Below are 13851 nucleotides of genomic sequence, written 5' to 3'. Positions count from 1 at the left end.
CCATTGTCTTCTTCCTTCCCCTTCTCTCGTTAGGAATTTTGATATTTGACATCGGATCCGCAAGCTTCACTTCTTTTGACCCTCAATTCGCATACCTTCCAAAATATAACTCTCCAATTGTGAATTCTTTTGATTTGAGGGATTCTCTCCACTTTTCTCCATTTCATTTCCCTTTCATTTTCCAGGCTCAGTGAATGGACAAGTTAACCCCTGCTTTATCTTCCCTACCTATTAGATCACGCCTCCTGATCGCATCTCATTCCCTCTCTGGCTCTCTCCCGTTCTCCCGTGTCCCATCTCTCGCTCAAGAACAGAAGAGTGCATACGTCACCCAAGAACTCCAAGCCTCTTTCATATTCCCAAATCCTCAATTGCCTGGCACCTGATAATGCAATTGGAAGAAATGGACACCTGTAATAGCATGAAATTGGAACAAATATTCAATTCCAAATCCTCAATTGCATAGCATGGTGGCACCTGCGCAGGCAATTGGATCGGATTGGCACCTGGACTCCTTGCTACACGTGCTTGAGCGATTGAGCCCGTGCGGCATGCTGCACCACGGCGAAGCGAGAGATGCAGGAGGCCGTGCTAGACAGCAGCGGAGCAGCCGCCGGACAGCAGCGGAGCGCGACGACAGCAGAGCGGTAACAAGGGAAAATGGAAGGGGCAAGGCTCAGGCATAGCGGAGGGGCCTCGCCGGCGTTTCAGGCGGCGGCGGCATCGCTGGGTGGAGCGAGGAGTGCCGCTCGGTTCAATGAGGAGATAAGGCAAAGGGGGCAAAACGGTCATTGCAGTAGGGCTGTGAAATAAAAAGAATAAAAAAAGGGAGTGAAATATAGAAAAGGGGAGAGAATCTCTCGTATCAAAAGAATTCGTAGTCAGGGTTATATTTTGAAAGGCATGTGAATTGAGGATTAAAAGAAATTCAGTGTCAAATGTCGAAATTTCTCCTCGTGAGTTCATTTCTCCTTTCTTCCCACCGGAGCAGGAGCTCAGGGACGGCCCTCACCGGAGCTCAGCCTGGACAAGCTCGGACTCTCTCCTCGTCCTGTGTTCTATCTTCTCCCCACCTCTTTTCTCGCTTGCTGAAGCACAACCGAAACAAACAGCTCAAATTTCTCATGTTTCCCTCTCCAATCTAAGTCTACATCCACCCAATCCAAGCCGCCACCTCCCAAGTTGACGTTGCGAGATGCAAGCAATAGCAACCCACCGGCCTCCATCCTCCAATTCAGCCAAACGCCTCAACGAGCAGAGCGAAACAAATCAGCGTGCCTTCCCCAAATCAAGCAGCCTAAGCACGGGCCTCCACTGAAGAATTCAAGCACAAGCTAGCTTCTCCCTCAGTCCCTCTCCATCTCACGCAGCATAGCAAGTCGGCCATGGCCAAGTAGATCGAGCTCCAGGAGTAGTTCCATCCATTGACCAAGCAGGAAGTTGTGCTCGTCGTGGAGGCATCCGCAGGGCTGCAGGTGACGCGCGGCCGACGGGGGGAGGTGCGGACAGTGAGAAGAACGGGTTGCGCTTGCCCCCACTGGCTGGCTCCCTCCCTCAGGCTGGCTCTCAGGCTGCGCGCTGCGCTTCAGCTGCCGAACAGCCAGCTGTTTGTCAGGCTAAGGCAATTGCCATTCAGTTTCGCCAGTCATTTTCATCATAACTGAAGCACAGCAAGCAAGCAAAATATTGTTGTGTTTCATTGTAGTTACCTTCCATTCCAAGCAAATTAATGTTCTCATTTAGTTGCAATTTGTAGAGTTCCAACTTCATCGTACAAGTACTATTTTAAAGCCATTTTAAAACTCACTTCCAAACTAGAAATAGCGCAGGATACATAACTATTTACAAAGACAACGTGTAGGATATGGAATTATGGGTTTCCTTTCTGCTTATTGTTCTTCAAGTTCACCTTGGGGCAGATAAGATTGATGCCTGAGGCGGAGCTGAATATGCGGATACATTATGTTCAATAGGCATTACTGGATGTCCATTGAAAAAGATGTGATCTCCCGGCGTAGCTGAATGTATGGATGCATTATCTTGAACAGGAATTACTGAATCTGCATTAAAAAAGTTGTAATATGCACAAGTTTCTACAGTCATTGCACCTTCCAGTACCTTGACCACTGTTGACATGGAAGGTCGTCGACTGCTATCGCTTTGTAAGCACCACATTGCAAGCTTCATCATTTGAATCACTTCCTCTAGGTTTGAGACCATGTCGGGACTTCTCTTGTCAATCATATGTTGCAGGTTGTTGTTTTGAGCCTTTTCTCGTAACAAATTGATCAGCTGAATTCTCTCCGCATGCTCAGAATGATCAATACATGTTCTGCCACTTACTATCTCCATGATAACAACTCCGAAGCTGTAGATATCAACTTTTTCTGTGATTCGTGATGTTAGCCATTCAGGAGCTAGATACCCAGGTGTGCCCCTCATCACAGTCATTACCCTGCTTTGATCCCTATCTATTAGCTTAGACAGTCCAAAATCAGCCAATTTGGCATTGTACTTCTCATCTAAGAGAATATTTTGTGGTTTGATGTCCAAATGAGCAATTTTCCTCCTACACTCCTCGTGGAGATAGCATAGGCCCTTGGCAATATCCAGAATGATCCTATACCGGGTGCCCCAATCAAGAGGGGCATTATTGTGGCGGTAATAGATCCACCTATCAAGTGAACCTCTTGGCATATATTCATATACTAAAAGCCTATGTGATTTCTCTGCACAAAAGCCGATCAATCTGACAAGATTGATGTGTTCAATGCTGCCAATAGTCTCAACCTCTGCCAAGAATTCTTTCTTACCTTGCATAGCACTTTCCAAGCGTTTCACGGCAACTGTCTCTCCATCTAATTTCCCTTGAAAAACTGATCCAAACCCACCTTCTCCGAGCTTTTTACTGAAGTCTTCTGTGCACTCTCTCATCTTTTCATAAGAAAACCTTATAGGCATGCCAGGCAATTGATCAAAATCGAAATCTCCATCTATGTCTTGATTCCATTGGCACTCGAATGTGGCACACTTTTGTGCCAGCAGCTTCTTCCTCCTCCTTTGTACATAAAGAGTGACGGCAATGGTAGCCAATATAATAATACCAATACATGCAAAAGTAGCACCTAAAATCATCCTTTGGTTGGTAGGAGAGGGGCTAAGCTGCACCTTGATGTAAGCAGAAGAGTTATATTGAACAGTATCAGGGTTTATCTGCTGCAACGTGAAGACATCCGTCAGTCATGAACATTTGCCGTAGGAATCATTCGGGCCATATCTGAATATAACTGCTTTGCAGGAGCAATTATTCAGGCATGCTTGCATACATTCATCTCTGCTTCTTGCATCTCTAATAATATTGCTGGTATCGAAGTAGGAAACATCTGGTAGGGTCAAGAGCTGATGGTGTTGCGTTTCTTGACAGGAAACTGGAGTATTTGGCAAGCAACCTTGATTTTGAGTCGCTTTCTTCCCATCCATTGGCTCGAAGTATCGCGTACCCGAATCACTCGGCTACGGGCAGATGCATTTCCTGCCGGTGCATACCCCATAGTCGCCGCAGACCGTCGGGAAAGAACAGTCATCAAGATACATCCTCATGACGTCAGACACCATGACCCACTCCTCCCTTACGTTATCAGACCATTCGTACAGCCTCAGGTGCCCATCAGACTCAAACCTCAAGAACTGGGTGTGATTTGCCGCTGGCAACGTGATACTTCCGAGGCTGCCATTCGTGAAGATTACCTTCTGTTCGGCAGCCCATCGCGAGAAGTAGAGCTGTGGCGGTGTGGATTCAACATAAGCATACAATCCATATGAGAGGACTGCCATGTACATCTGATACTGAGTAGTCCAGTTTGTCCCAGAAGTGTGGGCAGTGAGCCTCATGCCTTCCAGCAGTGATTGCCTAGGTACCAATACGTTTGTAGGATGATCAAATGATTGCCACACCGTCGCTTTCATCCGATCAAACAGCACCAGGTTGCCATTCTCGGTAAGCTCCATGCCTGCTACAGACCGGCCCTCGGTGCCGCTTGACCAGACGAGGCTGCCATCAGCGTCATGGAGGATTAAGTTACCATCCGAGCTGAACTCCAGGGTGGCATTCTCCTTGATAGGGTGGTCGGGGTTCGCAGACCAGACCACCTGCGGCGAGCTCCAGATGATGTCACTGTTGTTGATGAGCATAAAGACAGCAAAGTGGCACGCTGTGTCATCAGCCTCGTCGGAAGAAGGGGACCTGCAGATGAACCCCGCTCCCAAGGAAGGCCCCTTGGAGGTTTCCGGTGACCGGAGTACGATAGGGCGAACGCGGAGTACAATAGGGCGAAAGTCTGGACCGGTGCCTGAAGTGTAGATGACTTTGTCGAAGAAGAAGGAGGCGTTGTTTGTCCATACAGTCGAGAGGTTGGCCGTTGGGCGATCGACGCCCTGCCCAGCGGTCAAGCGGACAGCCGTTACGAGTAGGAGGAGGAGGACAGGGCCCATGATGCTGCAGTGGAAAGCGGAGATGATAATAATCCGGAATCAGGAACAGCAAGATGATAAATTTTATGGTCCATTATCTAAGAAAAAGGCAACAGCAAGTCGGTGGTACGGTGTATCGAGATGAACCTGCAGAGAGAAGAAGACGACGACCTCACCTGATCACTCAACTCACCAACGGGTAGTGAGCAGGGCAACCTTAAGGTTTTCGTCTTCCTCCCCCTCTTGATGCCGATGTCAGAATTTCAGCCTCATAGGTTGGTTCATAGCACGCAGTTCCTTTTTAGCTTGAAAGTCACCGACCGGGTGTATGGTTGGCCTGTCAATTTCCACTGAGCTCGTTCCTAGTCAAAAGCAGAAGATATCAACCGATCAGAGACATTAATTGTTAAATATTCATATATGATCAAGCATGGAATGAAGGGTAGTTTATAATAGGCGGCTGGGTCAGACAAATCAAGTTAGCCTGGTATCCTTGAACTTGACTAAGATTTTGATAAAGAAACTATTAGCCTCGAGGAAGAAAACTGCATTCGAGGTTCTTATCAAAGAGCTTCTATAGTTCTATGTAATCCAGCTGGGATTATTAAACTGCATCGTGTTCAAGATACCTGTCAAAAAGATATACATAAAGGATCAGCATAAATGTGTCATTTGTTATCATGTCAATCAAACAAAAAAAATGTGTATTCTCAAGATTGACATGCCATTAAGGCACCAGGTTCAACAACATACCCTGGAGCCTCATTCTCACCAATGACAACATTGGCCGCTGCCTGCTGACCATGGCCACGCTGACCCCCATCATGTGCTCTTCCCTTTCTGTCACGGCAAAATTTGGCCTTGTGACCTTTTTTACCGCAGCCATAGCACTCAAGATCTGCCAAGTTTGTCTTCTTGAACTGAGTGGTCTTTTTAGGACTGTTGTAGTAGTTCCTCTTTGCAACATACTTCTGTTTTGTATCTCGGCCATCAGCCATGTTCGCATCAGCTTGCATGGAGGAGTTAGCTGCTGCTGCTGCTGCATTGCGGGACTGCTCCTAAACATTGATCTTGGAGAGCAATTCAGTGATGGTAATCACTTCCTCTTCTGTGCCTCAGGACTATCCCAAAGACTCTCCAAGAGGTGGGAAGTTTTGCCAAGATCATATTGGCTTGGAACTTCTCAGGCAGATGAGTGTCATACTGTCCCAGGTCCTTCACCATGAGCTGAATCATCTCATGGACCTACTACACAACAGAGCGTGTCTCCACCATCTTGAAGTTCATGTACTTCTCCACAAGGAAAGATTCGTTTCCATAATCAGCAGCAGCATATTTTGTCTCCAATTCCTTCCACAGCTCTCTAGCCGTTCCAAAGTTCCGTTAGTAATCAAACAAGGTGTCTGACAGTACTGCTAACAGCCTGCCCAGTGCAGACGTATTAGCATCTTCCCACCTGCTGACAGCGTCCTCACTCTCCACTGGAAGTGGACGGGAAGATGTAATAACCCAGAACACCCTCAGGTAAGTAAGCCACAACTTGGCCCTCGACTGCCAGCGGCGGAAGTTTGACCCACCAAAACGATCAGGCTTCATCACATCAGCTCCAGTTGCAGCCATTTTAGCCTATTAGTTCTCTCTGGATTGTTGGAAGTAATTGCAAAGTAAATTAGTCTAAAACGCATAATTTTCAATTCAACAAGCAAGCAATTAGCAAACTTTACTGAGAAAGGAACAAAGAACCTCTGAACATTACTATTTACGCCAACATTACATCAACCACAACGATGTACTGAAACTCAAGTTCACAGACTGATATACAAGGCACAACGCAATGTAAATCCATACATGAAACATAAGTGCCCATCCTACCAAAAACCTTCCATAGGAAAAGATAAAAGAACACATGAACTGAATACCCCTAGACTTTCAGGTCTGAACCCTCCAACAGAAGGTCTGATCGACTAGCTATTCTAGTGATATAAAACCTCAACCAAATATACACGGCAAGGATAAAGACACCTCTACACAGGAAAAACAGGAAGTCCTTGCCAAAAACAAAACAAATCTAATCTATTGGATATTCACGATTGCACTTGACAATAACTCTGTACCATGCTAGAACTGAACACTTCTTACTGAAACTACGACCATCAGAACTAGCACAGATATTAGCTTGTAAAGGTACAGAGAAGAGGGTGGAAAGCTTTCTCACAAATCGACGACCGGTGTAGGAGATGTGTGGTGAAGCACGTATAAATGACGCTGTCCCACAGAGAAGTAACGCCCAGACTATGCCTCGGTGTGCTTGCGTCTTCCCTCAGAAATACCACACCACTCCGGCGATCGACGGATTGAGGCTGGGGAGGAGCAGTTCAGAAACTCGGAGGAGATTTCTCGTGGAGACCAAAAACCAATCCTCAGCACAAGCAATAATGGCCTCGCCGGAGCGACCGTCGAGTCCAAAGCTTTACTGGTGGGAACTGTGGAGTAGACTCTGCGCGTACACAAGGAAGAAGATGAGCACCGGTAACGGTAACCGGTATGCTAATAATTAGTTAACGGGATATCCCAATATCCATTTTATTGTCACGGGAAGAGTTACTTTTGCATAATAATCTTATCCCAATCCAACTATCGTATTGGGAGAGTCATAGCTCTTCCTTTATTTAGGAAGAGTTGTGATGAATTATTAGATTGTCCCAATAATCTTACTATTACTAATTGGAGACTAGAATCCTAGGTGGACACTCTAGAAAAATAGAAAAAAATCCTATAAATTCTCACGAAACAATTACTAATTGGAGGCTCCTTTTGAAGCCTCCAAGTGAAGCCGCATAAGATCCTAGGTGTACACTCTAGAAAAAGAGAGGAATTCTAGAAATTCTAAAAAAAGCAAAACATCAGTCACCATGTCCATTAAATCTATTATGTTTTCTAAAAATTACCCACCTATACCATTAACAAAAATAGCTTAATGTAACCCCAAATTTATATCTAAATTATCCACCTCTGCCATTATATAAATAAAGTAAAGTAACTCCCTAATCTTCATCTAAATTACCCACCTACACCAAAACCCCTAAATTTGCAACTAATATAAATTGCCCACCAATGATACATTACAATAAATTAACCCTTAAATTAGCACATATATTACCGATATATGCCATTATTAAAAATAACATGAGGTATCTCTAAATTTAAATCCAAATCATCTTCACTAAAATATACCCCAATGTACATCAATATATGATTCTAGGAGTGTTTATTTTTTTTACAATATTAGTATATAATATAATAATTAAGGTACATACGCATGATGTGTGTTACCATTATAAATACGTTGAGGAATTATAAATACGTTGAGGAAGTAATGAGAATATAAATTTCTATGTTAAAATTATAGCTCAAACTTAGAGTTCATTAAACAAATTCAAGAGCATACCTACGATGCAAAGTAAAAAGTTAAAGATTATAAATGTTGATGAAACGTTATAAAGTAATTACTAACTAAAATCTATCACAATTAGATGAAAATAATAAGTATATATCTACATAAATATTGTGTTAGAATATTTAGCAAATTAGAGGTAGTTCAAGCCTCAAGGTAACGGTTTTGTAGTAATATGACCTCATTTTTTTAATGGAACACAAGACACGCTTGAAAAAAGATAAATTTTAGAAATTCTGAAACATCAAACATCAATCATGTAACTCTAATAATCATAATCATTGGTCCATTATATTTTCTAAAATGTTACTCAACACTATTATTATGAAAATATTATGAAAATATTTTAAAGTAAAACCCTAAATCTATATATAAATTACCCAACTTTGTCATTATAAAAAATAATCTGAAATAACCTTATAATCTTCATTAAATTTACCGATGCATGTCATTGCAAAACATAACTTAAAATATCATTATAGATTTGTATCTAAGTTACCAACATATGTCTTGATTAAAAATAACCTAAAGTAAACATGTAAATCTTAATATAATTATCTTCATATTCATCATACATAAATATTCACATGTAAACTAATATACGATTCTAAATTATCTATTTATGTTATTGTTAATATAGAAATACTAAGATATATGCACATAATGGTGTCACCATATAGACCATTTTTAATGTACGTGAGGAAGCAATGAAAAAATATTAATTTTTATGCTAAACATGATGTATGAAGGTATGATACAAAATAAAAAAATATTAATGTGGATGAAAAATGTATAGAGTAATTACTAATTAAAAATCAATCACAACTAGATAAAGATAAACACATATTTATATGAGTATTGTGTTAGAGTATTAAATAAATGAGAGAGTAGTAAGGTAAATAATTTTTATTATTATCTAGGAGTCTAATTTCTAAATAATTTTCAGCACTTTTTAAAAATATTGTTGTGTGGGAGCACGAGTTGATGGACTAGGAAAAGGGAAATGTAAAGGAAATCTGTAGGAACACTATTTTTTACCAACTCTTATAATACGGTAGTTGGATTAGAAATTGGGGAATTTAGGATTAGAAATTAGGAAATTTAGCTGGATTAGAAATTGGGGAAAGAGTACCATGAACCGCCACAATCGGATCGACGGCGAGCGGAATGCAAGAGGGGCGTTGAACAGGTCTCCTATTCACATGAAAGGTAGGCCATCCAACATATGCTTTTATTTTCTTTCCTTTCCTTTCTCCCTTTTCCCGTAAATAGAAAATTCGAAATTGGAAATTTTCCATTGTTTTCTACCGAAAACTCCAAACACTTGGTGTCCGCAATACTTTTGAAATTTCTCCTAATGTTTTCGTGCAAATTAGTACTGTTGAAAATTGTCTTATGGCAAATACATATTTTTTTAAGTTGTCTGTGGCAAAAGATAACTTTGAATAGTGTCCTGCCGTTAATTTTGCTTTTCATGAAAATTCTTTAATTTGAGTGTTTTTCGTTTGTTGAGATCAGATTTGATCTTTTTTCCCCGTCGAACCCCTTCCCCGTTTCTGAAGCCGTCGAACCCCCTTCCCCGTTTTCCGCGCCGCCGTCCTCTCTCCACTCCTTCCCTCGCTTGCTCCAGGCCGCGGCTCCGCCCTCCCCAGTCGCCGCCACCGCGGAGCAAGAATCCATGCTGCATCACCTCAGATCGGCCGCGGCGAGCTCTCCCGGCCGCTTGCCCGCGCCGCCGGAAGACGCTGGCGACGAAGACGACGAGGAGAGTGTGAGGGCTGTCGCCGTCTCCGACCAGAGGACCATCTATCTGGTCCGTCTCTCCCTTCCCCTTCCTCCCCAGCATCCCTCCCCATCTAGCGGTTGCCTCCCCCCCAAAACCGAGGCCACTTGTTCTTTGGGCGGCGTCTGACTGCTCTGCTTGCAGGTGAACATGTTCATAGCGAACACGGTGGAGTTTCTCAACTCGTTCGCTGCGACCTGCGACGACAAGCTCGCGCTACTCCACAGGTAAGAGAATCCTGAAGTTTCTATGAGTATTTGACTTCTCTCTTCGGAGTGGAATTGATGTCGCTAGATCAACTTGGTTCTTAGGAGCATTAGCCGAATCACTGAATTTCATTTGGTAGAATCTGGACCATGGTCTTGGAATGCTGTTTTGGAGAATGGAATGCTATTTAGAGAACATATTTAGGGGGAATATAATCTCTCGTAGTGGTGCTGATAATTTTCTGAATCGAGGGGAGTAGAACTGTCGCAGTCCCTGTGGAGTCACAATTCTCAGCTCGTTTTATGCTATGTGTTGGAAAGTTTTCTTACTGGTGTTGATTGGAAGTGAGAAAGTTCAATTCACTACTTGTACATATGCTGATGAATTTCTGCCAGACATTAGAGAACTCATGCTGTAGATGTTCTCTTTCTTACAAAAACAACATAGTTTAGTGACATCTTGTTCAAGGGTTTACATGACTTGATTAGAGTCACAGGCTAGTGAATGCTAAGTTCTTGTTCACATATGGCAATTTATTTGATGGTGATAAAATATGAATTTCGTTTTTCATTGCCATGGACTTTTTAGATAATACAAGATATGTTGGTTTTGTAGGTAACGGCTTATTTATGATGCGGTGATATAACCTGATATTGCAATTTTTTTGCCTAAACTTCTTTTTGCTTGATTATTACCCAAACATGTCAGCCACAATACATATCCTAAATCCTAATTATTTCTCATGCCTATGCTGATAAAAATAGGACTTGTCTTTTCCAGGAAGATAGTGAAACTGGACTCATCTCTTGCCCTTCTTGAAGCAAAGCTCCACAGTATTGATGAAAATATTGCTCTGGGACACCCAACAAGCCAAAAGGCACAGCAATCTTCGTCGGATGAGAAAAATTTTTGTTCGGAAAATTTAGTGGGTGAATCCTCTAGGTTTGTCTGTCTCCTCATTGCTATTTTATTATGTGCATTCATATATTTACATAAGCTGATTATATGTTCGGATGTGCTTAATAGTTGTACATAGTAATTAATTACACTAGAGCATAGGTCCACGAAAGTCTTGGCTTCTAATTTTCTTGTTCAACCATATTGAGAAGCTGTTTTTTTTCTTGAATATGTAGGAGAGCTGCCATCATTTCATTAAGGAAAATAATGTTTTGGAATACAACCCACATATTATTTGAGTTACATTCGCGGCACTGAAAATTAGTAAAATGACACGCACGCAGGCATGTGAGGCCTCTGGTGCCAGCCAGCCCTCACAGTTGTGCTTTCTCTCTAGCTAATTGCAGCACAAATTGTCAACTTTAACCAACCAGGCAACCACTCCCTGAACATGGTATCCTCAGTGCTGGGTGAAAAATTATAGAGACCAACTTGAAACACGTAGAATAAATCTGTCAAGAGAGGACACAAGTGGTGTGGATGTGTTGAATATTTTCTTCTTCCTGATCTCATAATGGACATTTTTCTATGTGGCATGCCTCTCCACGATAGATGATCTGCTGTCCAACATCTATTATAGACTGCAGGTCAAAGGAAGAATTGGCAGTTTTTAGGTGCCTAAGACTTCTTGATCAGTCGCCAAGGCTGAAAGGGAATGGCTCCTATAAGGAAAGCCTCAAACTAGCTGAGTATTAGGCTATTGGCCAGAAGATGAGTGAATTTCCATCGGTGTTCATCTTGCATGTCAGGATTGAGAACCACTTAGACAATAAGTCCCTAATGTTAAGATACTCTTTAAGATGCTGTTTGTGTCATTCTGCTCTTCTGCTTATTCTTTTTACACACTATACTTGCATATTTAGCTTGCTTTAGTAGCTCCATCTAGTCAAATACATACAGTTCAAATAATATATATTTCTTGGTTAAATCTTCCATATGTAAAACAGCAGATTATATGTTCCTTCCTGTAATCTCACCTTTAGCCCCAGTAAACAAGTTCTATTTTGCACCTGCATATGTCACTGCATTGCAAGATTGTGGGGGTGCTTACTTGCTGGCCACCGATTGCCACGCCAAGCTGTGGCGCGCCAAAATCGGCACCACAGCAACCACCGCAAAAACTGTGTACTGTGCTGTTGCGGTACTGTAGCGTGGCTCGCAGTACTGTAGCGCTAGTGAGCTGAGACGGGGAACCAAACACGCCATGTAACTCATCAAGTCATTGCCCTGAGCTTTTGCTGTTCCCTTGAGTTAGACCTGACAGACTGTTTGCCGGCAAATGTATTGTGTCATTGCAAATAGTGCATGGTCATGCTCGGCCTGAGATATTAACCTTATGTTTTGGCTCTGACTTAATGTGCTGGTTGCGTGCTGTATGCAGGTCTGGTGATTCGTGACTAAGCTATGCTGACAGGAAACACTAGGAATTGCGAAGAGTCAGACTTGTTCAGCCCAGCTTTGGGAAATGGCAGTTCTACATGATGTCAATGTACCATATACGGGTGTCGAGGACAAACAAATGCGCCAGAGCTAATGAAGTTGAAATGGTCATGCCATGCAGATAGTTTATGCTCGTTCAAAGGTCGAAACAGTTGGGTTTTGGTCAACTTCAACTCGTGCTCTCCAGATGTGGTTGTGTATGTCCTGGACGTTTTTTTTTTTGCCAGGGGTGAAAGGGGGGAAGAACCAAGCAGAGACTCAACATTTGCACCTTCGAAACTGTAGGAAAGCAAACTTTTAGTGATCCTAAATGTCATTTGTCTGGAGAAATGCTCTTGTGACACTTGCGTACACTGCATTATTCCTCCGAAACTGAAAGAATTTACTTAAAGGTATAGACATCTTGGTTCCTGAGCTTTACCCAGAGGGTCAACTTCGTCCCTCAACTTTCAGATTGGTCCCTCAACTTTCAGATTGGCCAATTTAGTTCCTCAACTTTCAGATTTGGGGCAAACTCGTCCTTGTGTTGATATGTGACTCCATATTGATATGAAACTAATATAAAAGATTCATTTTACCCTTGTTCTTTTCTCTCTTCAATTTTGACCTTTAGAATTACAATTACAATGACATATGATCCAAAATAAATACGAGGATACATATGTTTGCCGAGGAAGTATGAATACATACATGGAGCCCGAGGGAGTATGAATACATACATGGAGCATGTATAACATACCACGAGTACGTGAGCACGTGTTGATTTTAAAACATGCCTACGCATATTGAGTTGTATATATACCAAAAGAATATGAGTAAATACTTATTTGAGTACATATACTTTGCCTATCAAATTTGTATGAACATGTGCATGATTGAAATCATGCACTTTAAAGAGTATGAGTAGATACACTTTTAGAAATCATATTTTGCATTAGTTTAAAAAAATATATTGTTATGTATATGTATTAAGGGAGTATGAGCATTACATGTTTGACCAAGCCAAAGGCAAAATGAACTTTTTGCATTAGTTTCGTACTAACATAGAGCACCACATCAACGTAAGGACGATTTTGACCCAAAAATGAAAGTTAAGGGACTAAATTAGCTAATCTGAAAGTTGAGGGACGAAGTTGATCCTCTGCGCGAAGTTCAGGAACCAAAGTGCCTATTTTGCCTTACTTAAACTAATACTGACAATATAAACTCTGAGCCCTTTATTAATTATTGAGAGGAAGATAATCCTTGACCTTGAGACCTTAGGATGCTTGAACAGGCAGAGTGAGAACTGAGAAGAGAAGACAGTTCTCGTCGTCTTCTTCTACTAGGTCTCCATTGATGCCTGCAATAAGCCCGCTAGGCACAAGTGACGAGAGGCCCAGTCCAGCCCAAAAATGCTTCACTTACAAGGCCCATCGACTCCGTTACCAATCGACATGATTTTGGGAGAAAAAATTTTTAGTAGAGCCTCTAATAGATAGTTTTGGGGGAGATTTTTTTGGTAGACTCTTGGAGTCGCTCTAAGTCACATTGCATTATA

General features: G+C 42.1%; 1 protein-coding gene and 1 pseudogene across 1 annotated transcript; one reads left to right on the top strand and one right to left on the bottom strand.

The window, feature by feature from the left end:
* Window positions 1-1725: 1725 nt before the first annotated feature.
* LOC117863157 (G-type lectin S-receptor-like serine/threonine-protein kinase SD2-5) lies at window positions 1726-4800 on the bottom strand (annotated as a pseudogene).
* A 2105-nt stretch (window positions 4801-6905) lies between these two features.
* On the top strand, window positions 6906-12892 carry LOC117862467 (uncharacterized). Its single transcript, XM_072295279.1, has 5 exons — window positions 6906-7012; window positions 9443-9737; window positions 9852-9934; window positions 10695-10856; window positions 12253-12892. Exons 1-5 carry the CDS (start codon window positions 6906-6908, stop codon window positions 12266-12268), a joined length of 663 nt encoding a protein of 220 aa, XP_072151380.1. The 3' UTR covers window positions 12269-12892.
* Window positions 12893-13851: the final 959 nt, after the last annotated feature.

This window comes from Setaria viridis, chromosome 7 (genome assembly GCF_005286985.2).
Source record: "Setaria viridis chromosome 7, Setaria_viridis_v4.0, whole genome shotgun sequence".
Classification (NCBI taxonomy): domain Eukaryota; kingdom Viridiplantae; phylum Streptophyta; class Magnoliopsida; order Poales; family Poaceae; genus Setaria; species Setaria viridis.
The sequence above is the reverse complement of the archived record's forward strand: the minus strand, read 5'-3'. Positions and strand labels throughout refer to the sequence as shown.